This window comes from Protopterus annectens, chromosome 8.part0 (assembly GCF_019279795.1).
Source record: "Protopterus annectens isolate FY-2018-M chromosome 8.part0, PAN1.0, whole genome shotgun sequence".
Classification (NCBI taxonomy): Eukaryota; Metazoa; Chordata; order Ceratodontiformes; family Protopteridae; genus Protopterus; species Protopterus annectens.
This window is the reverse complement of record NC_056741.1, coordinates 921,835,269-921,862,650: the sequence shown is the minus strand read 5'-3', so window position 1 is coordinate 921,862,650 and position 27,382 is coordinate 921,835,269. Positions and strand designations below refer to the sequence as shown.

The window sequence follows — 27,382 nt, the reverse complement described above, 5'->3', positions numbered from 1 at the left end:
TGAGATCGGGAGAGTGAGAGCGATGTGTGAAAGGATGAATGCAGGTATGAATGAGGATGTGACTGTGTGTGTTTGACCGGGAGAGAGTAAGAGTGATGTGTGAGTGAATGCAGGTATGAATGAGGGAGAGAGTAAGAGTGATGTGTGAGTGAATGCAGGTATGAATGAGGGAGTGACTGTGTGTGAGAGATTGGAAAAGAGGGAGAATGTTGTGAGTAAGTGTGTGTGTGTGTGTGTGTGTGTGTGTGTGTGTGTGTACAAACCTCATTGCTGCTGCTGCAGCAGCGATCACCGTCTCTTTCTCTCCCTCCCCTCTCTCTGTCACTCTCTCTCACACACACACACACACACACACACACACACACACACACACCCCTCAACCTCTTACTTAGATCAAGAAATCTGGACAAAGCCAAAAATAATGGGGGGACAAAGGCCCAAAATAGGGACCCTTTTAAGTGCTGCTCTTACAAACTTTGAAAGTTGATAGAAATGCATGTTTTGCATTAGCATACATTTTCTGAAGGGTGTGAAGTATGAAACTCAACTGTCTGTCATTATATTCTGACTTCAGCCTCAATGATCTGCTAGTGATTTGCCAGAAAACGACAATTGTATGAGAAAAAGACCAAAAATATGAGGCAAAAATCTAGACATTCTATGAAAATCTGTACAGTTGAGAGGTATGCTGGACACAGTCAAATAGGGACAGATGTTAACTATTGCTCTTATAAACAAAATCAGTAAGGTTGCCATTAGGTTTATTTACCTCTCAACCATAGTAGATCAATGGTGTGCTGTTAAGCAGATTGTACACTTTTTTTTTGGGTAATTATTGCCAATTGTCTTTTTTATTGTACTTTGGAGCTTTTCTCCCCGGGTCTGGCCTTCTCATTAAACAAATGTCAAATAAATATCTGCTTTATTATGCACGTCATGAGAACATTGATACCGGTCCTTGGTGTAAAAAAGGTTGGAAACCACTGGTTTAGAGCATCCTTTGGTGCTATTATCCTGAAGGGTCCTCTGTCATGATACAACCCAGGGTTTTTATAACTTGAGATTCTGACCCACATGTTGGATCAGATGGACTAAATGAATAGGATACAAAATTTATGTACTTGCCATAATGTTAGATCATTTCACTCCAATCCATGCAGTATGACGAACCTCCCAACTTTCTCCCTGCCATGCTGTAAGGCCTGAAAAAGATCATCAGATTTCAGTACTAAGGTTCAAGGCAGATTAGTGGTGCCTGTGTCTTAAGGTGTCAAGCTAAATTTGAGGTAACAAAGGGGGACATGTACATTATGGGAAGGAAGATTTCTTATAGGGGCCCAAAGCTGGTGTACTACGTCTGACAAGTCAGGTGTGACAAGTGTCTTGAGGCCCCACTTGTCATATTGTAAGGAATGGAATGAAAGGATCTATTGATTATGGTTAATATGTAACTTTTTTTGTCATTTTTGATAGGGTCCTTATATTGGGTCTATATTAGAAGTATGAAAAGGCTTCTTAGCGAATATGGAAACAGCGACACATATTCATCGAATCACATTTAAGTGATTTGATGATATGTCATAGGGCAAGGAGATAGTTGGCCAACTTCACAGAGTTGCCCTTTCCTTCCCTATAGTGTGATCTCGGAGTTGGTATATTTAGTTAGGAGGGGTGTGGGGGGCAGAGTATTTATGGTGTTAAATATTTTTTTTTTAGCGAACAGCCGCGCAAGTTTTTTCTGTAGGAAAATTTTTGATTTATGTGGCCGTTCGCTATTGTCAGGTTTCGTGCATTATGTGTCGACTTTTATGTAGTCACACATATGCACTTTCAGTCTTATAATGTAGACCCCTTATATTTACTTAACAGATTAGAGAATTCAAAGCTAAGGTTAAAGGTTAACAGAATTTCAGAAGAGTAGAACATCATGCAGATTTGTGTGTGAACTTTTATCTATAGTACTGTAGAAAAACGGATGAGGGTAAAAGTTTTAGGGCACAAATGGAATGAAATTGTAGTTATGAAAGTGTATAGTAGAATCAGATCTGTAGATACAGTGGAAAAGCTTTCAGAGATTATTTTTATTGTATGACTTGGTTCTATGTGATGCTGTGCAATTAGTGAACATGCGTGCAGTGCTGGTATGTAAGCACCAACAGTTTTTTGCCAGCAAGTATCCATTCTCTGTCTACGAAAATTGTGCATATGTTATAAATAATGTATATGAGACAGTAATGCAGAACTATAAAACGTTTTTATTTTAATGGCTTTATATACAACCATCCGCAACCCTTTTTTCCCATTTTTTTGTACATGGGGGTCAGGGTGTCACTTTACCAGTGATCATCATCTAGAGCCAATATTTACACCACTGGGAGGCTAGCCCTGTCATATACAATAATTTATTTATTTTCTTATTTTGTTAATTAGTTAAGTGGGTTGGTCTAAAGACCCTTTTAAACCCTGACCAAGTTCAAAGGCATGATGCATTTTAATATTCACTTTTGCTAAAGAATGCAGCATTTACCATGACTGTCTACTAAAGACATGTTCACTTTTCAGAAGAGAGGAAAGCTTGAACTGAAACATTTTTTCATTTAAAAATGACAATGAACTGTTCTTTCGATACATTCCAAAAAAATTATTTTCAGGTTACTCTTTTATTGTGGTACATAAGGCCGTGCTACTGTCATCTCACTAAGAGATGTGATTTAGTGTTGGAAATTGACGACAAAAGTATTTCTCCTTCAAGCTGATCAAAGATGAGATGTCATTTTGATGCCCTGATCACTAGAGGATTCAGGGGAAAAGGTTTTGCCAACAATCCCCATCACTATTATAGTAGTAGCCCTTAATTTGCAGTCAAAATCTATCCAAACAAGTTCTGTGGCCCTAGGTCTTGGCTATGTGACAGATGCACATTATAGCAGACTGAAAGGGCTAATTACTGAGCACAATAAATTAGTATGCATTTGATCATGTGTTGTTCTTGACCTAGGAATGAAGCCTATAATTTAACTGGTTTGTCATATAAAGGGCTCAAGATTGTAACTCATTTGATTTTTCTGCTTTTATGCAGCTTTGTATTAGGTGAAGGGATGTGACTGAGAAAGTAATCACTTACTGAAGTGATCTCTTCCAAATCTTTTGCTACAGCAATCTTTATAAATATCTACACGTCCTGATGCTTAGTTCAGTATAATGAAGTAGTGGACCAGAATGTGTTCCTAATGTCTCTTACCTGATGTTTGTATCAGGTTAGTGACTCTGCACATTGCTGCCAAAGTAAATTAAACATTCAGACATGATCTTGCATTTTCATATCCACTCCAGCAATGGGATCATGCATACGTGAGGCTTACTAACCAACAACCACCTCATGACACTCCAGACAAGAGCAGATTTTCTTTTCCTGTTTAGCTTTTTAATAAAAAGAAAAATTATGTTAAATGTATTCTGTGTTCATGTTTTCAGGGCACACATCACCAGAACTTTGACATTTCTGTGACATTAAAGCATAACACTATAGTCGCAAGTGCAGCAGAGTTTGTTGTTAACAGATGAACAGTGGAAATCTGTGGAATCCTCCTGCAACCACATTTGCCAATTCCGGTATTGAGAAAAAGAAACTGCATGCAGAATAACTCTAAACTATGGAAACTAATGTAATGCAGACACTATTGTAGCAGAGACCACAACAGAGGTGATATTTCTCAGTATATTGTGTAGTCTTTCTTAGTTGTCTTGAATAACTTACCTCTGTGGTTGAGCCATGTTTAATACAGTGATGACTGTAGTAATATTCACACCAACTGCACATCCACTGACATGTAGTTATGGCCCTATGGATGTGGCACTCTGTGGTTAAGTCTGTTGGTCTCTATTGTTGAAGCTGTGGGGGTCCCTTCCTAAACTTATTGGGAATTGACCGATTCCTGTTATATTGCTATGAATATTGATGTCTTGATAATGATGATGTTTGACCTTTTGTACTCTTTTGGAGTTTTTTTTATTGTGAGTGTATTCTAACACGACCTTAGGATGAGCTCATGTTGTAGTAATAGTAGGTGTCCAGAGTAGGAAACAAATCCATAGCTGTAATGGGTGTCCTGTCAGAAAGCTACTGCATTATTTAAGCAGCTTTTCTCTTCCTTTTCAGATCAACTCAACCATTTCTGCAGATTCCACAATAGCACCATTTTTTACCCAGCTTGCTGTCAATGCATTCAGGTAAAGCTGCCTTTTTTAATTGTTAACACTTACAATGCTAAGACTTTAATTCTCTTTTCAAAGTGACTAGGCTGGTAGTGTGTATGCATTGTCTAGGTGTAGAATTAGGGATATGCTACTGCTGTGCAGACCACCTATTGGCCCTTTTATGCTCTGTTTATGAGAAGAGCACAACCTATAGTGTTTCAGCAAGGACTGGCTTTGTCTGCACAGATGATTGCTGGACGTCACGTGGGACTTAAATACGCCTTTAAATCCCTGAAACCAATGAACAAAGTAAATATTTAGGAGAAGCTACACAGAATATTAAATCCAGAACACCACAGTATAGTTCAGAGGGGGTGGAGGCAGGCTAAGAAGGGAAGAAAAGTTTGTGTCTGTGTCTCTATTTAAAGGATGAGGAGTCTTAACACATAATACATTATATGTTTAGCCATTCTTGGATTCATTTTGAAGTATTTCATTGGTCTGATATGTGGGAGCTCAAGCCACTTGTCAGGTCCAGTCCGGAAGTATTAGTGCTCCAGCCTTGAGCCACGTAAGAATGTTCCTCCCATGATTAATCTGTTCCTCTAAGTAATTCAGATCTTATTTGCAGCCTTTGAGACCAGGCAAGTTCTCATCATTTGAAAATTTATAGAAGGTTTTCTTAGAATATGGCATAGTTTTAGAGTTAGCACCCTTAAGGCACTATAGTTTCTCTAGTACTTGATTCTAGTGTAAAATGTAAGAGTTTTGAGCGCCTTTCTGTTTCTGAGATTTTGATTCCTTTTCCTCAGAATTAGGATAGCATTTCTTATACGTATAATCACTCTTTTGTAGTTGCTGTTCTGTTTGATAGTATTGGAACAGTTAGCTTTAGCTTAGAGCTTTATTAGATAATTTTACAGTAACTGGCTTTTGCTTAGATCTTTGTTGATGTATTCAGAGTATTAGCATGTGTTTTCTCAGTTAACTTGTTTTGAAGTTGTTGTATGTATATTTAGTAGCTGCAGTTGGTGAGTTGTTGTTGTGGACAAACAAACTAGCTTTAAAAAAAGGTTCCATCTGTGGAGTAAGTTCCAACCACAGGACATTCACAGCCTCTGAATGGTTTGTCTGGGTGCCCCCATCTCTTTGTTGACTGTGAGATAGGCAAGAGCTTCATCCCATGGATATTGCTTCTAAAAATCATCTGGCCTACAAAGCTGATATAAGTATACATTTTTTGCACGTGCTTTAACTTGCTTCAGTGATATTTAACACTTCTGTGCTGCATTTATTTATTTTGTTGAATTTATCACTGTTTTTCAGCCTGCACTTGTTAAAGAAACTCCATATGTTTGTTATTGTACTGCTCTTATGTTGTTTTAACAATATTTTGATATTTCCAAACCTCTTTTGATACTGCAAAAGCTATTCTGAGTGAGTCTGCCAAAATATTTCTAAGTTTTGCAAAGTTTCTGTGTGTTGTGAACATTTCTCAGAGTTGAACTGGTTTCTAAAGATTCCTGATGCTGCAGGAATTCTTAAAGCATTTGTTATTGCACTTGAGCTCAAAGCCACTTTGTTTTACATTGGAAGGGTTCTTTTGCACTCTGATAGGAGCAGAGAGCTAAATTCAACTCATCCAAGGTGGGAACTACTGGCCGATAGCTTATTGTGTTTTTACCTGATTAGTCTGAGAGTTTAACTAAAATTCTTTCATCGTGCTCGTATAAAAACCTCTGTGCTTGCATATAAGCAGACCTCTCCAGTTTAAAATCCTCTATAGGAAATGCTCACTATAGTGTCCCACTGTTCATAGCTGATCAAAGAGCTACCAGTTTGTGCGGAGGGGGTGGTACCACTGCAAGTTATCAAATAGCATACTAATAAACACTCTCACTTTGACTTTTAAGTGACTGTTCCCCATCTAGAAATTGTGTTTCCTTGCCTTACATAGCATAGGCTAGATTGCCTCCCTGAACCCTTGTGGCAGAAGTATGTATAGCTCAGGACCCACCTGAGTTGTGAATTTCTGGAGAAAGGCTGTTTAGGTCTTTAACATTGGTAGTTGTGTTAAAACTGTTTAATTTGCCTGTATATAAGCCTTGCATTTGTGCAGGTTTGCTCTCAGTTTACCGGAGCTGATCGACATTTGGCAACTTTAGCCAGAGGTCTGGAGTGCATCTGCACTGAAATCTAAGGCATCCACTGAAAACAAAACTGAAAAATAAGTATATTTTAAGTGACCGCTGCACTTTAACTGTATTTAACTCAACTGCTGCTTAATTTTTGCTGTTTGTGATGCGAGTCCAGCTAGCCCACTTACTTCCCAAATACCACATATTCATAAAAATCCTGCCACAATGGACGGGCAGTTTTCCATCATTTCTCCTCCCAGCTTGATTGATATGGGCATCTTGAGGCAATGTAGCAATTGCTTCATGTATACTGCCAACCATTTACTCCTAAAGCAAGCTAACACCCTATGTGAGAGATTCAAATACATTGTGGAATTGGAGTCAGTTCTTTCAAGTAAAAACAAACTAGATATCAAAGGGGCTGTCAGCACATGTGCTTCACCTCTCATGCCAACCTCACCCCTCACACAAAATAAGGTAACAACACATAAACCCACAAATGCGGGGGAATCCACTAAAAGCCTACCAAAAGAACAGAGACGTCCCAAATGCACACCACCTACCTTCACAACTAAACATAAAGAACCCCCTACATACATCAACACACACATCCGTGTCTCAACAAATAAGCTCTTAAGGCAAAACACATCAGATGTCTTGGTCATAGGCAACTCTGTAGAGAGACACACAGATATCCCCCTCACCAGACTGGACAAGAAGGTCACAGCCAGCTGCCTATCAGGTGCCAGGATCCGACAAATCACGCATGCACTCATGTCACTCAAGTACCATTATGACTCTGTCATAGTCCATGTTGGAGTTAATGACTTGAGACGTACCTCTCTGAGCTATATGAAGAGAGACCTGATGGAACTCTCTGATTTTTATCTGTCAGATATGTATGTCCCTAGCCCTAAGCAGTATCCTACCCTCACCCAGGATGATGCCACAATATAAAGAAAAAAAGACTGACTTCAACAATTGGCTCAGCTTTTGGTGTCAGTCCAGGGAGATCCAGTATCTGTCAGCCTGGGAGGATATGGTAGACATATCTCAGTGCTTTGATAAAGATGGTCTTCACCTGTCCCACCTAGGCTTTTGGATGCTGGCCCTTGCCACCTCCATAGTGCCTTTTTTAGGCAATGTCAAAACAACAAATTTTCCAACATAACAAAATCTAATTGAGACAAACTCAGGGCCATGCTGCTTAATGCTAGGAGTTTTAACATAAAACTACATTCCCTGGAAGCACTCTTCACCTTAGAGAGTGCTGACATCTCTGCAGTTACTGAGACATGGTTCAAGGCTGCTTAGAGTACCCCTGGTTGTGCAAGGCTGCATTCAGACCTCAAAGTGAGCATGAAGGAACCAAAGGTGGAGGTGTATTTATTAAAACCAAATACACTTTGAGACTGGTCAAACAGCATGACTCTGTCAAACTACTCCATCTCCAGTTAACTATTGGGAATGGTACCACACCACATCATTGTTAGCTATAGATCCCCCACCATGAACCAGGTTAAGTACACCACCTACCTCAGTTTACTGGAATCCCTTCACCATACAGCCCAACACCTTAGTCATGGGAGATTTCAGCTATCCTTCCATGAACTGGGGGACATACACAAGCAAAAACACACTCGCCCAGAGGTTCATGGACTTTAACACAAATACTGTGGAACAGATAGTCTGCACCCCCACTAGCAGCTGTAACATTCTGGACGTAGTACTCACCAACATGGGGGGGGTCACTGTACATCCAGATGCGGGGGTCACTGTACATCCAGATGCGGGATGCCCTACCTGGTTAAGTCACACCACAAATCAGTCTTGTTTGAAGTAACTGCTGGAACTGACACCCTCACAGGAACAAAAAAATATAAAAAAACTTCAGCAAAGCTAACTAAAGCATACTAAGCAATGGTATAAAAAGGTTCATACCACCCACAATCTCTGACACCAATGATCACTATGCAGAAGTGTATGCAGATGCCCCGTACAAACACTTAGGGGACTGCATAAATTCTGCTGTAACTGACCTGATCAAAACCAGGTCTTCCAGTAAAAACAAGCAACTGTGGTGGACTTCAAGTATTATAGGAGGTTACTAGTCTAATGAACCTAGGGCCCTTACAAGCCTAGACAAGTTTTACTCTTATTTTCACAATCAGCACCTATCACCCCTCAAGAGGGTCATTGGTGGAAACCCTGGGGTGAACTTTCAGTTACCCATCCAATCAACTAGATTGTGTTTGAAGAGGGCCAGTGAGGTGCTCTGCTTGACATGAAACGAGAGTCTGTTCCAAAGATGTGGTAATCTCTGGGAGACTAATCTGTCCCTCCATCAGGTTTTATTAATGTTGCATGCTAGGTTAAGGCCATTAGAGTGAGTAACCCATGTACCATTTGACTTACGGATATGCAGCATTTCCAATAAAACAGGGTCAAAGATTACCTTATATGCAAGACAGAGATCACCTCTGAGCAGTCTGTATGTAACAGAATGAAGTGACAGGGATTTCAGACAGTTCTCAAAGGACAGATGATGAAGACCTTGAATCTTCCTTGTGAGGAACCTTTGTGGTCTCTTCAGTTGCTGCAGATGCCTGGAAAGGTACATACCAAAAGGGGTATTGTACTCTATTATTGGCCTGATGAGGGAAGAGCACAGGGAGGTTATAACTTCTTTCTTCTGGAGGCAATGTCCTTACTTATGAGATGAGCAATATAGAATGCCCTTCTTACCACTGTGAAGACATGGTGATCAAATGTAAGGTTGCAGTCACCTTATGTGCCCAGGTCTCTTACCATTGAGTGCGGGCTTAACTTTGGCAGCAATCACTTGTTTAAGACCCTCTTGTAGGACGTTGGCATCATTTGGAGATTCTGTGACTGCTCCCAGTTTGCCAACATCAGCAAGCTTTGCCAGCCACAGATCTTTAATTTTAGCTTGCCCTTTGGAGAAATAGATTCCAAAGAGTAGAGGTCCCAGGACTGATCCCTGTGGAACACCACTGGTTACAGGTCTGCTGTTTGAGGTGAGTTCCCTATTTTAACTATATGGGTTCTATCACTAAGCCAGTTACTGACCCATCTAATGATACACTGGTTGATACCTAACTTGGTGAGTTTGTCAATTATGCCTGGGGGGGGGGGTAGTGTCAAAGCCTCAGCTAAATCTAGGTAGGCTGTGTGCACAGATTTTCCATCATCAAGAGCCTTGGTGACTGTCTCAAAATAGTGCACCAGGTTTAACAGGAATGAACTCCCTTTGACAAATCCATATTGAGTTAGGGTCAAGTGTTGAGCTTACCAATGTCTTTGTTGATGAGGTCCATGATGATTCTCTCCATGGCCTTGCAGATAAGCCTAGTCAAGTTAATAGGTCTATAATTCCTGGGGTCAGTGGAAGAACCACCTTTGTGCAAGGGGATAACTGTGGCCTTTTTCCATTCATCTGGGACAAAGCCAGTGCTTAGACTATGATTGAAAAAGAGTACCCAATGGCATTGCTAATTCTTGTTTGAGCCCATGCAGGAAGCAGCTTGGGATGTTATCAGGTCCCATGGATGCTGTTTTTTTTTATCTTGGAGAGGACATTCACAACCTGCTCTTTAGAGATACGGGGTAGAAGACAGGTGGTAGGGATGTCTTGGGGTAAGTGTGGTGGGGAAGGGGGAGTTAAGTTTTCACAGAAAGTGTCACCTAACAGGTTAGCAATGTCCACAGGCTCTGTATATGCGGTATCATTAACTACCAGTTCGGCATAAATCTGAGCCATTCCTCTTGGGTTATTGTAACTATAGAATTTCTTATGGTTGCCCTTAGCTGAGGAAGCTACAGACATATTATATAACGAGGAAGAAACTGTTGTCCAATATCAAGAGGGATATCATTCTGCAGAGGAAGAGTTCCCTCATAACCCCAAACAAGAAAATCAGACATCTTGTAAAGTCTTCTAAAGCAAGTTGCAAAACTAAAATCACATCCCTAGCCAAGGATAATCATAAGGCATTATTTAACTATGTCTGGAGTCTAAATGGGAATGCTCAGCTATGTGCCAAACTGGTTGTAGATGGGATCACTTGTATTACACTGGAAGATATCACCAACCTGCTAGCAGGCACATTCAGTGAAAACATCACCCTCTATCCACACCTACCATATCCAAAAAGCATACCTGACACCAGCCCTCTGCCTAACATCTCTAAAGAAGAGGTCATCTCTGCACTCACCAAGGCCAAAACCATGGCCTCAATCTGATCCCAGCTTGTTTAATAAACAATCTAAAACATGACCTAGCAGACCCACTTGGCATTCTGTTTAATCATAACTTGAGAACTGGCTATGTTCCTGCAAACTGGAGAACAGCAGCAGTAATCCCCCTGCATAAAGGAGGGCCATTGGGAATTACAGACCAAGGGTCTAACCAGCCTCATCTGCAAGGCCATGGAAAGAATTATCATGGACCTTATCAACAAGGACATAGGTGACCTCCATAAACTGGACGAAACCCAGTTTGGCTTAGTTAAGGGTAGAACATACTTATTAAACCTGATAGACTTCTTTGGGAATGTCACCAAAGCCATGGACAAAGGTAAGACGGTGCACACAGTCTATCTCAACCTTGCCAAGGCTTTTGACACAAATCCCCACTTTGACATCATTGAGGAACTCTTCCAGATAGGGGTTAACCCTTACAGTACTGAATGGGTAGCCAATTGGCTCACCAAAAGAAAGCACGCTGTCAAAATTGGTGACTCCGCCTCCACCAGTAGACCCATCACCATTAGAGTACCACAGGGGTCTGTGCTGGGCCCCTTACTGTTTGCCATCTATTTCTCAGATGTCAAAGGAGACTGCATGCTGATGATTGCAAACTGGGAGCAGTCAATGAGTTCCCCCACCGATGTCAACATATTACTAGAAGGGCTAACACAAACAAATGATTAGTGCCAAAGCCATCCATGGTCTAAAACTAAATGCAAAAAAAATGCATTATCTCCTTTGGCAAAATGAATTCCATACAAATTATAATATTGACAGCAACCCCCCTGAGTTCCAACCTAGTGGTGCAAGACTTGGGAGTACAGGTTGATAGCAATCTGAACTTTGACCACCAAATTTCCACAGTGGTAAAGAAAGCCTTCTATGTAGCACACCTCATAAACAAGGGCATAGCATCTAGGTTAAGGGATGTTACAACTCCACTGTACTCAACCATCATCAGACCACTGCTAGAGTATAATGCACCCTTTTCCATGTACCTCACCGGACACCTGCAGTAGCTGGAGAGACCACAGAGATTTCTTACTAAGAAAATACAGGGACTACAAACCATGACCTATGTGGACAGGCTGAAAGCCCAGTCACTTTACTCTGCATCTTATAGGCTGCTAAGAGGTGACTTGTGCCTGGCCTATAGGGCAATCTCCAACCCTGCCCTAATGGAAATGCTGCACATCTGCAAGTCAAATGGCTCGAGTCACTTGCTCTAGGGATCTCAACCTAACTTGCGACATTAACAGATCGTGCTGGAGTGACAGATTCTCCCAGAGACTACCACTTTTCTGCTATAGACTCCCTATTCACATAAAACAGAGCTCCTCATTGACCCTATTCAAATACAACCTAAATAATTGGATGGGAGGCCACACATTTGCCCTTGGGATGGCACCCATGTCCCTCATGGACAGGAGTAGCTGATGTTGATCACAGACTTGCTCTGTTCATAAATTTGTTCTGCGAACTACCCAAAAAAAGAACAAATGGAGATACTTAGATGGCTAGGCTTGTAAAGGCTCTAGGGCTGCTAGCCTAGTAACCTCCTATAAACGTATGAACTTAGTAACTGATAGAATTGATTTTGAAGGGATTACTTCCTCTGGATCCTGAGGCTTCTAAAACTAAAAAAAAAAAAAAATCTTCATAGAAGCACTCAAAGACGAAAGAATCTGATCCAAAGAAGAGACCTGCAGATTCAACATCTTCCTTTTTGTCACCAAGGATCTAAGTCTCTAATGTCTGTACACCTCTATACCTACACCATCATCCAGATCCAGTTCCACTGGAACTGATTATACTGCAAGACTCACCCAGAATGGAATTCTCTGTGACAGATAAGACCAGAAACCTTCTTCAAGACCCTGATGTTCTTCATCTCACATTGCTGCAGTCATAACCTGTGGGTAGTCCGCTGTCCTCGGTCGGCCCGAATACCAAAGTGTTAGGCTGGCGTCGGTCATGGTCGCTCAGATCTGACGTCAGTACGCCGTGGTACTAAAGTGCATGACCGACGCCATATCCTCAGTCTTTCTTGCCGCATGGTCTGAAGCAGAAGCAGCGTTTGCAAGTGCCCCTGAAATTTTCGTATTCTGAGTTTCAGACCGAAGACCAAGTTGAATATTTTTGTCTTTTCTTGCCTCAGTTAAATCCGGATGTCAGAAAAAGTTAATAATTGTATTTCTTGTGGGAAGCAGATACGTCATAGGGATTACCACTCTCTCTGTATTCCTTGCTTGGGGCCTGAGCTGAGCACGACGTAGTCGGGTGTCGCTTTTGTGCTAGATTTAATAAGCGCACCATTAAACGCAGGTTAGATTGTGCTAGACTTGTCTTCGGTAAGCGGTGTAATTATAATATGCCGTCGGATCCTCCAAAACGTTAAAGTCCAAGCAGAATGAGTCGTCCGTACGGACGCCGGTTCTTTGGAAACTACGGTGGAATCTGTGGATCCAGCCGAGGTTTCAGCTGAATCTCAGGGGGAGCCTTTAATCTTGCAGGATGTGGCCTCTCAGGAGTCGGGTCAGGCTGAGGGGGCCTCTCAGGTCTCTGTAGTCCCTTCTTTGCATAAGGTGGTTAGGCCTTCTACTTCTGTCTCTAAAGCACCTTCCAAGGTCAGGCCTGGTTTGTCTTCCACTGGTGTCAGCCCTAGTTCTGTACCTAAAAAGCATATGCTGAAGATGGCAGAGGATTTGATTACTTTAATCAGGGGTTCTATGCCCCCCCCCCGGGATAAGAGGCCTAGGGTGGAGCCAGAGGTGGACGGATTGGAGCATTCCTCAGATTATTCTGAGTCTTCGGCTGAGGACATTCAGGATTTTCCTCCTTATTCTGATTCAGATGCAGATGATTCTTGTCCTTCTGCTTCCCCTCCAGAGGATTTTTCTTTTTTGGAAACCCTGCATTCCATGAGGGAGCATTTTAAGTGGGATGGTCAGGATTTCTCAGATTCTCGAAAGAGGCTTAGGGAATTTTTATTTTTACCACAGCATAGGCCCTTGGCTATTCCCCCTGTTTTGGATGTTGTACAGGATGTTTTCTCTGAAGCTTCCCTTAATGCTGATTCTTTACCTCCTGCCCCTGGTAAACCAGACAGGTATTACAGAGTGCCAGAGGCTCATAAATATTTGTATAAGAGCCCAAGAGCTGACCCGGAGACTATTAGCCAGGGACCTAAGGGTGTCAGGACTTCTATTGTAAAGAATCCAGTTCCTCTGGATAAAGATTCTAGAGCTTTGGATAGGTGGGGTAAAAATGTGTATACCTCTTCCACTCTAGCGATGAGGGCTTTGAATTGCCAGTTTCATATGCTGAAGTACCAGAATTTTCTCTTAAGTCAGTTAAAATCTAAGGTAGATGCTTTGGCAGAGGGTATTGAGTGTAAGGAATTGCAAGATTTAGTTCATGCCTCTGATCAGGTGGGTAAGCATTCTTTGCAGTGTGGTTTTGATGCTCTTCAGGCTTCCTCCAGGGTGGCTGCCACTGGATCAGTTATTCGTAGGCACGCCTGGCTTAAGGATCAGAATTTGTCAGAGCATGTTAAAGCTTGAATTTTGGATGCTCCCCTTCAATCTGAAGTTCTGTTTGGTTCTCCTGTGGAGTCAGTTTTGAAGAAAATGGAAGACAAAGCTAAGTCCATGCAGACAGTTAAGGAATTTTTACAGGTGCAGCCCCCTAAGTTTAACAGAAATTGGCCTGCTAAGGGATGGGCTTGTCCTTCTTCTGATTTACAGTCTAGGGGCAGAGGACGTGGAGTTCCCCTGCACAATCTTCAGGTGAGGGCAGGGGTCAGCCTTTTCGTAAACAGACCCAATGACCTGTATCTTCAGCTGCCAGATCCCTCCTGTCTGGCAGCTCCTCTGGGAGGAAAGTTGGCACTTTTCAGGCAAAATTGGCTTTTAGTCACCCAGGACAAATGGGTGTTGGACATTATAGATCGAGGCTACAAGTTTTATTTTCACACATTGCCTCCTTTCAAAGGCATGCCAGACGTTCCTCCTCAGCAAAAGGTGGAGGCTCACAAACAGATTTCTTTACTTCTAAAAATGGGGGCTATCCAGGAGGTCCCACCGTCAGAAGTAGGCCTACGATTTTATTCTCGCCTGTTTCTTGTACCAAAGAAAGGAAACACTTGGAGGCCAATTCTGGATTTGTCTATTCTCAACACATACCTGGACATTCCAAAATTCAAGATGTTAACTTTGCAACAACTTCTGCCTCTGCTAGGCAAAGATCACTGGATGGTAACTCTGGATCTCAAAGAGGCTTATCTTCACATTCCTATCAGGCCCAGCTGCAGGAGTTTCCTGCGTTTTCGGGCTGGGACTTTACATTATCAGTTCTCTGCATTGCCCTTTGGCTTATCTACTGCACCCAGGGTGTTCACAAAGGTCCTGGCTCCGGTAATAGCCTTCTTAAGGTTAAGGGGAATACAAATTTATCCTTATTTGGACGATTGCCTGATTCTTGCTCAAGACAAAGTCAAGTTACTTCACCATCTACAGTATGTTATGGCAGTGTTAAGGTGCCTAGGGTATTCTGTAAACGAAACAAAGTCCAGTCTAGTACCCTCTCAGGACATGTGCTTTCTGGGTGTGAGACTGAATACAGCCTCTCAGATGGCGTTTTTGACCCCGGACAAACAAAGACAATTGTCTCTACGGTCCAGGCTGACTGCAAGGACAGTCCTTCAAGCCTTGGGGTTCATGGCATCTTGTATTCTGGTGCTTCCCAATGCCAAACTGCATATGAGGAAGCTACAATGGTATCTCAAAAGCGTATGGACTCAACACTGCCACGATTTGGACACTGTCATTCAGATAATACCTTGCCTCCAAAGGGAATTTTTGTGGTGGGCTCAGGAATGTCACCTAAACAAGGGACTCTCTGTGACCCGACCAGAGGCAAGTCAGATCTTAACGACAGATGCCTCAGACATGGCTTGGGGAGCACACTTCAATGGAAAATGGGTTCAAGACACGTGGCCTGCCAGACTTCAACATTTGCATATCAACATGAAGGAGATGTTAGCAGTCCAATTTGCATTGATGGCTTTCAAGGATCTACTTCACCCAGGACAAGTGTTGATTCAAACAGACAACACAACAGTCATGTGGTACATCAACAAGCAAGGGGGAACCCATTCGTACCCTCTTTGCAGACAAGCTATGATTTTGTGGGAGACTGCTCTCAGTTTGCACCTCACTCTTCAGGCAAGGTTTCTGCCAGGAGCACAGAACTCCTTAGCAGATGTTTTGAGAAGACAGATGGTGGATCCCCACGAGTGGAAATTGGATCCTCATGATGTTCTTCGTCTTCCATTGCTGCAGTCCTGACTATTGGGTATAGTCCGCGTCCCAGTCGGCCCGAATACCAGAGTATAAGGCTGACGTCAGTACGTCAGGGTACTAATGCGCATGACCGACGTCATTTCCTCAGTCTTTTTTGCCGCATGGTCCGATGCAGAAGCAATTTTGCGAGTGCAGGTTGGCGTTCTGAGATTTTCCGAAACCGGAGTTTCAGACCGAAACAGAGTTGGCTAAGTAACCCGTTAGAACATTTTGGTTTTTCTTGCCTCAGTATTTAACCGGATGTCAGAAAAAGTGAATAACTGTATTTCTTGTGGGAAGCAGATACCGCATAGGGATTATCATACATTGTGTATACCTTGTTTAGGGCCTGAGCACGACGTTGTTGGTTGCCGCTCTTGTGCTAGATTTAACAAGCGCACTATTAAGAGGAGGCTAGATTGTGCTAGGTTAGTGTTTGGGAAGCGTTGCAATTATAATATGCCGCCGGATGCTCCGGCCCGCTTCATCCAAGAAGCGCAAGGACAAAACAGTGAAGCCTAGGGTGAGGAACCGCAGTCCCGGACGTCGGTTCTTTAGAAGGCTCAGGGAGCCAGAGGTTTTGCCAGGAGTCTCTATGGAGTCTCAGGCAGATACTTTACTGTTACAGGATGTGCCCTCTCAGGAGGTAGGCCAGGCTGAGGGGCTTCTCAGGTAACTGTTCTTCCCTCTCTTCCCAAGGTAGTTAGGGCCTCTCCTTCTGTTGCCAAAGCTTCTTTTAGAGGTAGGCCAAGTTCAGCTTCTGTGGGGCTTCTCCTAGCATTTCGGGCTCTGTGCATAAGAAAAATATGCTTAAAAAGGCAGTAGATTTGATTACTCTGATTAGAGGTTCTATGCCCCGCCTGATAAGAGGCCTAGGGTGGAACAGGAGTTTGATAGTTTTGAACAGTGTTCACAGGCTTCAGAGTCTTCTGTGGAAGACTTACAAGAGTTTCCTACTTATTCTGATTCTGATGTGGATGATTCCACTCCTACAGCTTCTCCTCCTGAGGATTTTTCATTTTCAGAGACTCTTCACTCCATGAGGGAGCACTTTAAATGGGAAGGCCAGGATTACTCTGATTCCAGGAAAAGGCTTAGGGAATTCTTGTTTTACCCCAGCATAGGCCCTTAGCTATTCCTCCTGTGTTGAATGTGGTGGAGGATGTTTTGCAGAGGCTTCCTGAACCCTGACTCCTTGCCTCCTGCTCCTGTTAAGCCTGATAGGTATTATAGGGTGCCCAAGCTCATAAGTATTTGTTTAAGAGTCCTAGACCCAGAAACTGTTTCTCAGGGGCCTAAAGGTGTTAAAGCTTCTGTGGTTAAAAATCCTGTACCCTCTGATAAAGAGGCTAGGGCTTTGGATAGGTGGGGTAAGAAAGTATATACTTCTTCCACTCTAGCCATGAGGGCGTTGAATTGTCAGTTTCATATGCTAAAATATCAGATTTATCTCCTTTCACAATTGAAATCTAAGGTGGATGCTTTGGCGGAAGGTATTGAGTGTAAAGAATTGCTGGATTTGGTTCATGTGTCTGAACAAGTGGGTAAGCATTCTTTGCAGTGTGGTTTTGATGCTGTTCAGGCCTCCTCGAGGGTGGCTGCTACTAGTTCTGTTCTTCGCAGACATGCCTGGTTGAAGGATCAGAATTTAGCCGAGCATGTTAAGACCAGGATTTTGGATGCTCCTTTACAGTCTGATGTGTTGTTTGGACCGCCTGTGGAAGCAGTTTTAAAGAAAATGGAGGACAAAGCTAAGTCTATGCAGACTGTTAAAGATTTTGCAGGTGCAGCCTCCGAAGTTTAGTAGAAATTGGCCTGCTAAGGGGTGGACATATCCTGCTTATGGTTCCCAGTCTAGGGGTAGGTCTAGACGTGGTAGGGGCAGGGCTCAAGGTTCGTTTAGGCCTAGATCAGAGTTCACCTGCTCAGACTTCTGGTGAGGGCAGGGGTCAGTCCTTTCGTAAGCAGACCCAATGACCTGCCTTTTCAGCTGCCAGTGGATTCTCGTCTGGCAGCTCCTTTGGGAGGAAGACTGTCTCTTTACAAAGACAATTGGGATTTAATCACTCAAGACAGATGGGTGCTGGATATCATTCATCACGGTTACAGATTTTATTTCCACACAATGCCCCCTTTCAAAGGCATGCCAGATGTTCCTCCTCCACAAAGAAAAGAGGCTCACAAGCAAGTTTCTCAGTTACTCCAGATAGGGGCTATTCAGCCAGTCCCTGTATCAGAAAGGGCTTATTTTATTCTCGCCTGTTCCTAGTACCAAAGAAGGGGAACACGTGGAGACCAATTTTGGATTTATCTATCCTCAACACTTATCTGGACATTCCCAAGTTCAAGATGTTGACGTTACAACAACTGTTACCTCTGCTGGGCAAAGATCACTGGATGGTAACTTTAGATCTCAAGGAAGCTTACCTTCATGTGCCTATAAGGCTAGGTTGCAGAAAGTATCTGCGTTTCGAACTGGAGATTTTCATTATCAGTTCTCTGCATTGCCCTTTGGCTTATCTACTGCCCAGAGTATTCACAAAGGTTCTGGCTCCAGTGATAGCTTACTTCAGGCTTCAAGGCATTCAAATCTATCCTTACTTGGACGACTGCCTGATTCTGGCTCAAGAAAAGGAAGACCTTCTACAGCATCTGGAATATGTCATAGCAGTGCTAAGATGCCTGGGGTATTCTGTGAACGAAATAAAGTCCAGTCTAGTACCCTCTCAAGACATGTGCTTTCTGGGTGTGAGACTGAATACAGCAGCCCAGATGGCCTTTTTAACCCCGGACAAACAAAAGAGTCTGTCACTTTACTTCCATCAACTATCTCATCAGTCCGTGCTGACTGCAAGGACAGTCCTTCAAGCATTAGGGTTCATGGCATCTTGTATTCTGGTGCTTCCCAATGCCAAACTGCATATGAGGAAGCTGCAATGGTATCTCAAAATGTATGGACACAGCACTGCCAGGATTTGGACACTGTCATTCAAATAATACCTTGCCTTCAAAAGGAATTCTTGTGGTGGGCTCAGGAATGTCACCTAAACAAGGGACTCTCTGTGACCCGGCAGAGGCGTCAGATTTTAACGACAGATGCCTCGGACACTGCTTGGGAGCTCATCTGAATGGAAAGTGGATACAAGACAAGTGGCCTGCCAGACTACAGCATCTACATATCAACATGAAGGAGATGTTAGCAGTCCAGTTTGCATTGATGGCTTTCAAGGAGTTACTTCTTCCAGGACAGGTGTTGATTCTAACAGACAACACAACTGTCATGTGGTACATCAACAAGCAAGGGGAACACATTCTTATCCTCTATGCAGGCAAGCAATGATTTTATGGGAGACTGCGTTAAGCCTGCAACTAACTCTTCAGGCAAGGTTTCTGCCAGGAGCACAGAACTCCCTAGCAGATGTGTTAAGCAGACAAATCATGGATCCCCACAGTGGAAACTGGATCTTCATGTATTTCAGAAATTGACAGTGTCATGGGAACTCCAGACATAGATCTGTTCGCTTCTCCACTAAACCACCAGCTGCCAAAGTATTGCACAAAGGGGTTTCATCACACAGCTTGGAAAGTGGATGCTCTGTCTTTCAGTTGGAAAAACCTTCATGTCTATGCCTTTCCACCTCTGCCTCTTCTTCCAAAGGTATTATTAAAGGTCAGACAAGACAGGCCAAGGATGATTTTGATAGCTCCAGATTGGCCTCGGCAACACTGGTATCCACTACTACGGAGTCTGGTAAGGAAGCCTCCATGGCCTTTACCTCTGATTCCTCATCTGTTATCTCAGAAGGATGGTCATCTGCTCAATGTCAAGCTTCACTCTCTTCATCTAACAGCCTGGCATATTCTCTCTTGAAGCACAGCAGGTCTCAACTTCCTCAGCAAGTTTTAAATGTGATTATGGAAGCTAGAAGACCTAGTACAAGGAAGGTGTACAAATGGAAGAGATTTTTATTTTGGAGTACAGCAAAGAATTTGGAGATTTCTGAGCCTAATTTGAGTGTGGCTCTTCAATATCTTACTGAGTTATTGGACAAAGGTTTGTCCTTCTCTTCCATTAAGATTCATGCTGCAGCAATTTCAGCTCATTATGATTGTGACCCACCTTTGTTTTCGCATCCTTTGTTCAAGCAGTTTCTTAGAGGGCAAAGAATATAAGACCCCCACGTAGAGCTCCTACTCCTGCTTGGGATCTCAATTTTGTGTTGGAAAAACTTACTCTACAACCTTTTGAGCCTGCGGCTACTGCTGAGTTGAAATACTTGTCATGGAAGACTGCTTTTCTGTTGGCCATTACTTCTGCAAGAAGGGTGTCTGAGTTGCAGGCCCTTATGGCAGTAGAGCCTTTTTTGATTTTCCATAAGGATAGGGTATCATTACGTACTAATCCTTCCTTTATGCCTAAGGTGGTTTCTAGTGTGGCTTTAAACCAAACTATTCATTTGCCTACTTTTATGCAGATCCCCAAAATAAAGGGGAAAAGATTTTGCACACTTTAGATGTACACAGGCAATTGAGATATTATTTAAGCAGGACTAAGGATTTTAGGCAGTCTCAGCAGTTGTTTGTTTCTTTTGCCTTGAGTTCACAGGGCAAGCCTGTGTCAAAACAAACTATTTCGTGGCGGATTGGCTTTTGCATTGCATTTTGTTATTCCCATCATGGCAAGGAGATTCCAGCTGGGATTAGGCCTCATTCCACTAGGGCTACTGCCACTTCTACAGCATTTCTAAGGGGGGTGGCAACTAAGGATATTTTGGAAGCAGCTACTTGGAGTTCAGTGCATACTTTCTCTAAGCATTATCATCTTCCTATCTACTCTAAGTCTAGGGCTGGTTTTGCCACTGCTGTTTTGCAAGGCATGTTATCAGCTCCTACTTCTATAATTTGCCAGCCTCCCTTTCCTCTGCTTTGGGATTCTACCCAATAGTCAGGACTGCAGCAATGGAAGACGAAGAACATAGTACAGTTTTGTACCTACCATAAATGTAGATGTTCGAGGATTCCATTGCTGCAGTCCAATTCCCTCCCTCCTTCCCCTCTGTGTTTAGGGGTGGTTGTGTAGGTGAGTTTACATGCTTATATTTTTTGTATATATTGTTGTATATATTGTACATGTTTTTTGGTGCAGGTTTTTTGGGACTTGTCTTTTTGGGTGTTCTGACATCTGGGGCAAGAAAAGACTGAGGAAATGACGTCGGTCATGCGCATTAGTACCCTGACGCATCGCGCCATGACCGGCTCTGGTATTCGGGCCGACTGGGACGCGGACTATACCCAATAGTCAGGACTGCAGCAATGGAATCCTCGAACATCTACATTTATGGTAGGTACAAAACTGTACTTTTTTCAACAGTTGACGGTGGCTTGGGGGACTCCAGACATAGATCTGTTCGCTTCTCCACTGAATTACCAACTGCCAAAGTTTTGCACAAAGCTGTTTCACCCAAAAGCTTGGAAAGTGGATGCTCTATCATTCAGTTGGAACAACCTTCACGTTTATGCCTTTCCTCCTCTGCCTCTCCTTCCCAAGGTGCTCCTGGAGGTCAGGCAGGATGAGCCTTGCATGATTCTAATAGCTCCAGATTGGCCACGGCAGCACTGGTACCCTCTGCTGAGGAGTTTAGTACGGGAGCCTCCTTGGCCTTTGCCATTAATTCCACACCTTTTGTCCCAGGCAAGCAATCATTTCCGCAATGTCAGGATTCAGTCCCTGCATCTGACAGCCTGGCGTATTCTGTTTTAGACCCTGGGGGGTCGCAGCTTCCTCAACAAGTTTTGAATGTCATTTTGGAGGCCAGACGGCCTAGTACAAGGAAAGTTTATGCTGATAAATGGAGGAGATTTTTTTCTTTGGAGCAAAACAGAGCTTTGATGTTTCAGTGCCTAATTTTGAGTGTTTCACTTCAGTATCTTACAGAATTATTAGACAAGGGTTTGTCTTTCTCCTCTGTAAAAGTTCATGCTGCAGCCATTTCTGCTCACTATGACTGTGATCCACCATTATTCTCTCACCCTTTGTTTATGCAATTTCTTAGAGGGGCAAAGAACATAAGACCCCCACGTAGAGCTCCTACTCCTTCCTGGGATCTCAATTTTGTGTTGGAAAAGCTCACTTTACCTCCTTTTGAACCTGCAGCTACTTCGGAGTTGAAGTTTTTGTCTTGGAAGACTGCTTTTTGTTGGCCATTACGTCTGCTAGAAGGGTATCTGAATTACAGGCTCTAATGGCAGTTGAACCCTTCCTGATATTTCATAAGGATAGGGTCTCCCTACTAATCCTACTTTTATGCCTAAAGTTGTTTCTAATGTGGCCTTAAACCAATCTATTCATTTGCCTACATTTTATGCTGATCCCCAAAATAAGGGGGAAAAAAATTTGCACTCTTTGGATATTCACAGGCAGTTACGTTATTATTTGAGCAGAACTAAAGGGTTCAGACAGTCCCAACAGTTATTCATTTCTTTTGCCTTGGGTTCACAAGGAATACCTGTTTCAAAACAAACTATTTCTAAGTGGATTGGCCATTGTATTGCTTTTTGTTATTCTCATCATGGTAAGGAGGTTCCGGCTGGAATCAGACCTCATTCCACTAGGGCTACTGCCACTTCTACTGCTTTTTAAGGGGAGTAGCTACTAAGGATATTTTGGAGGCAGCTACCTGGAGTTCAGTGCACACTTTTTCTAAACATTATCATCTCCCTCTTTAGTCCAAATCTAGGGCTGGGTTTGCCACTGCAGTTTTACAGGGCATGTTAGCAGCTCCTAATGCTATCTGATTTTACCAACCTCCCTTTACCTTTGCTTTGGGATTCTACCCACAGGTTATGACTGCAGCAATGTGAGATGAAGAACATAGTACAGTTTTGTACCTACCATAAATGTAGATGTTCAAGATCCACATTGCTGCAGTCTCCCTCCTTCCCTCTGTAGTTTGGGGTGGCTGTGTGGTTTGTGGTGTATCTATTGTTGCTATTTTGGTGATTGGGTATTTTTCTATTTTTGGCTATGGCCTTTCTTTTTAAGGCCTTCTGACATCTGGGGCAAGAAAGACTGAGGATATGGCGTCGGTCATGCGCTTTAGTACCACGGCATCAGCGTACTCAGATCTGAGCTTAACATGACCGACGCCAGCCTAACACTTTGGTATTCCGAGGACAGCGGACTACCCACAGGTTATGACTGCAGCAATGTGGATCTTCGAACATCTACATTTATGGTAGGTACAAAACTGTACTTTTCACATTTTCAAACAGGTTATTTAGGTCTTATGAGAGTGCTTAAGAAGAAGACTTGGCCCATTAAATGCTGAACTTTTTAAGGACCCAGATAAAAATAGGAGCCATTCCATTCACTGTGGCTCTGAAGATGGCTGAATCCACCCACATTGCCCCAATCATAGTGACTTTGCAGATCCACACTTCAGTTCTGACTTCTTTGGATTCATCCCTATTCCCAGAGCCTGTGCCCTCATTGCAGACTAGTACTTCAACTTCAGCACCAAGGTGTTTGGATCCATCTCTTTTGGCTCTGGCCTTGTTGGAGCTAAGGCAGTCTTGGGACAGAGGGACTGGACAAGTGGCGTTTGTACTGGCATCAGATCCAGATCCTGAACTTAGTGTCACTTAGCTACATATTGAATAAGTAAATATAGAGAGATAGCCAGAGCAGCTACTTTTAAAACTTATTTGGTAAAACATGTATATTAAATGAAGTTTTTAGGCATTTATTTATTGTGAAGATTTTTCAGTAACCTGTCTTGTTTTCATATAAATGTATTTTAATGTAAAGCAATTTGTTTCTGAAAAATGTTTCTATTAAATGCACAGTGTATTACCAATGTTTTATGCGTGTAGTATACTTTGAAGAAAGGCTGATGGTGGCATAGAATGCTGATGGCATGTATTTTCCATGGATTTTATTCAGTTAATTTGTGTGTGGTATAACTGATAATTATATTTCTTATTGTGCACACTTGACATAGCCATGTTCGCTTACTGTACATCAAAAAATGCAAGGTAATTTTGTTTTAAAATATCCTACCAGTGCATTGGAGCTTGTTTAACGCTGAAGGCCAGCAGTTCCTAGCCTGTCTTGCACTTGCAGCTGACTTATGCACACTGATTCACTCATTTACCATTAGCTTCACAACCCTACATTTTTGAAAAGGATTTGCACCTTTGTTCTGCAACACTGACACCTTCTGGTTAGAACTTGCAATTACAGTTTATTTCTCATCTTGCTCAGATTTGAGCAAGTGTTTCTGGTACACAGCCCTCTGACAGTGAAAATCTGATGCTGGGTATAATATGGTAGAGAGAAATTATTTTCTTCCATTTGCTAAGAATAAAGTGACAAATATGTTGCATTTGACAGAGTCCTTTATTACCTTGTAAGACTGTGTCTTTTTTCATACCATGTATTCTTCTTGTGTTTGTGTGCTTTTCCTATTCTTCATTTTTAGGTTCATAGGTAGGTACTAACTAGGCTATCTTCCTGAAGGCATTTATAAGCCTAGCCAGAATGTGTTGGCTTTCACCGCCCCCTTAGATTAGTTCCCTGTGCCTCTGTCCAGCAGAGCCACTGAAGTGATCCCCGAGGTAAACTTTCTGTTTCCTATCCACTCGTCAAGGTTTCTTTTGAAGAGTGTTAGTGAGGAACTCTGCCTAATGTAGATTGTAATCTTGTCCCATAGCATGGGAAGTCTCTGGGACAGGAATCTATCCCTCCAGCACGTCCTATTTATTGTTGTGGTGAGGTTTAGACCCCTGGAGCATGTGGCTCGAGGGGATATGGTTTTCTTTAGGTGAAGCATGTCCATCAATTCTGGGTTGGACATGGCCTTGTATGTCAGGCAGAGATCACCTCTGAGCAGGCAGTATGCAACTGAGTACAACTGGAGTTTCTTCACTCGAGCTGCATAGGGCATCTGTTTGAGGCCAGTGATCCTCTTGGTGAGGTACTTCTGTGGTCTTTCCAGCTGTTGCAGGTGTCTTGTAAGGTACATCCCAAATGGGGCATTGTACTCTATGATGGGTCTGATGAGTGATAAGTAGTGGGGCACAATGACCTCTCTTGATCTGGATGCAAACCCTTTTGTGATTAGATGGGCCACATAGAAGGATTTTCTAACCACTTTGGCAATGTGATTATCAAAGGAGAGATTACTATCTACTTGGGTCCTCAGATCCCTTATTACGTTTTCCGTATTTAGGGGGCTACCAACTATGTGGTAGTTTGTGTGTGCTTTGTTTTTCCAAAGGAGATGACTATGCACTTTTTGGCATTTAGCTTGAGGCCATGATTTTGACACCAGGTATCCGTCTCAGTGAGACCCTTCTGGAGGACGTCTGTGTCAGCCGGAGAGTCAATTGTAGCCCCTAGTTTGCAGTTGTCTGTGAACTTGGTCAACCATAGTCCTCTTCTGCTTGCCTGTACCTCTGAGATGTATATGCCAAACAGGAGGGGTCCTAGGACTGAGCCCTGGGGAATGCCATTTGTAACCGGTTTAGAGTCCGACCTAGCTCCAGCAACTCTCACCATGTGGGTTCTGTCTGTAAGCCAATTGGCAACCCATCTTCTGACATAGCGGTTTATGTTCAGGCTGGTGATCTTGTCTATAATACCAGAATGGGGAATGGTGTCGAAGGCCTTTGCAAGGTCTAGGTATGCTGTGTACCACTTTTCCCTCATCTATAGCCTTGGTAACTGTCTTGAAGTCCACCAGGTTTAGGATGCATGATCTGCCCTTAACAAAGCCGAACTGGTTAGGGTCCAGTGTTTGGAGGTTCCCAAAGTCTCTGTTAGAGTTCCATGATGATGCACACCATAGCCTTGCAGACCAAGCTAGTCAGGCTTATAGGGCATAGTTCCCCTTTGTGGAGCGGAATACCCATTGCTGTGTGCCACTCTGTGGGCATGTAACCTGAGGAGAGGCTGAGTTTGAACAGAGTGTTTAGGTGAGGGTTTAGTTTGTCTTTGAGCTTGTGTAGGATGCAGCCTGGAACACCGTCCGGTCCCATTGATGCTGTGTTTTTGGCTTTGGAGAGGGCTGTTTTAACCTGAGTATCTGTGATTTCATGGGCTCTACATTCTTCTGGTATGGTTATGGGCCCTTTTCGGGGTGAGAGGGGGGTGAAGTTTGCAATGAACCTGTCTGCCAGGATGTTGGCTATATTGGTTGGTTCAGTGTATTTTTTGCCATTCTGCATTAACTCTGAGCAGATCTGAGCATTGCCACTTAGATTCTTGACACAGCTAAAGAATGTCTTGTGGTTATCTTTGGAGTCCATGGCATTTTTTCTTTCGAAGCTAGCCTTGGATGATTTTATGAGGGAACGTAGTTTCTTGCTGACACTGATCAGGGATGTCTTCCCTTCTTGGGATTTTACTCTTTTCTGTACTAGTTTCCTCCCCCTATTGTATAGCTTGTTGATTTATATCAGGGGTCCACCAGACTGGTTTCCTTTTCTTGGAGGAGTGAGTCTTGGTTTTGCTTGGGATAGCACAATCCATGCATTCTTGTAGGTGCCCGTAGAATGCATTAGTAAAGGATTTTGCAGCTTGGACAGTGTTATCCTTTAGCGTGGGAGTTTTGAAACTTACCACCTCTGTCTTAAGTAACTTGAAGTTTGCTTTTGAAAAGTTTTTCACGATCGTTTCCTTGTCCGGGGGTGGGGGCAGAATGTGGATATCCAAAGTGATTTGTTTTTGGTCAGATCTAACCGGCGAGGGGTTGACCTCCAGTGTGGAACACCGGTCACCCATGTTGGTGATGACCAGGTCCAATATGTTATCACCTCTGGTGGGAGTGTTGACCAGTTGATCCAGGGCATTTTGAGTTTATAAATTCTAGGAAATGTTGGGCAAGGCAGTTAGCACTTGAGTAGTTTTCCCAGTTAATGTTTGGGTAGTTGTAATCACCGAATATTAGGGTGTTTGATAGGACGTTTATGTTTCCCAGTGTTTCCAGAAATGCGGAATGGGGGTCCTGGGACATGGTGGTTGATCTGTAGCAAGCTAAAATTTGAATTGCAGATCTGCTGGTTGTTAGTTGCACGTGGATGATTTCTGAAGCATTGTGCTGTGCCACTAATCTGGAGGTGTGGGTATCCTTGATTAATATGGATACTCCCCACCTTTTGTATTTCAGTCCAGGTTCTGTGGGCGAAATGTATATTATGAGTTGTAGCCTGGTTGTGCTGGGGTGCTCTCTGAAGCCTTAAACCAGGTTTCTGTTAACTGCACATATATCGATTTTTTCCATACTGAGGAGTGCCTCAAGTGCATACATTTTGAGGTTTAGACTTCTGGCATTGAGTAGCATTACCCTCAGATTTTTGTTACTTGAATTTACGGCAGTGGGTTTGTCTTTTGAGCCTTGCCTAAAAAGGGCACTATAGGAGTGGCAAGAGCCTTGG

General features: G+C 43.0%; 1 protein-coding gene across 2 annotated transcripts in view; it reads left to right on the top strand.

Moving 5' to 3' along the window:
- The window catches only part of LOC122809158 (suppressor of tumorigenicity 14 protein homolog), a 1,180,509-nt gene that overhangs the window by 579,627 nt on the left and 573,500 nt on the right, over positions 1 to 27,382 (top strand). For both annotated transcript variants that reach the window (XM_044080444.1, XM_044080445.1), the window contains exon 4: positions 4,160 to 4,230. In XM_044080444.1, coding sequence (XP_043936379.1) covers positions 4,160 to 4,230 — 71 coding nt within the window. The remainder of the gene's footprint in view (positions 1 to 4,159; positions 4,231 to 27,382) is intronic.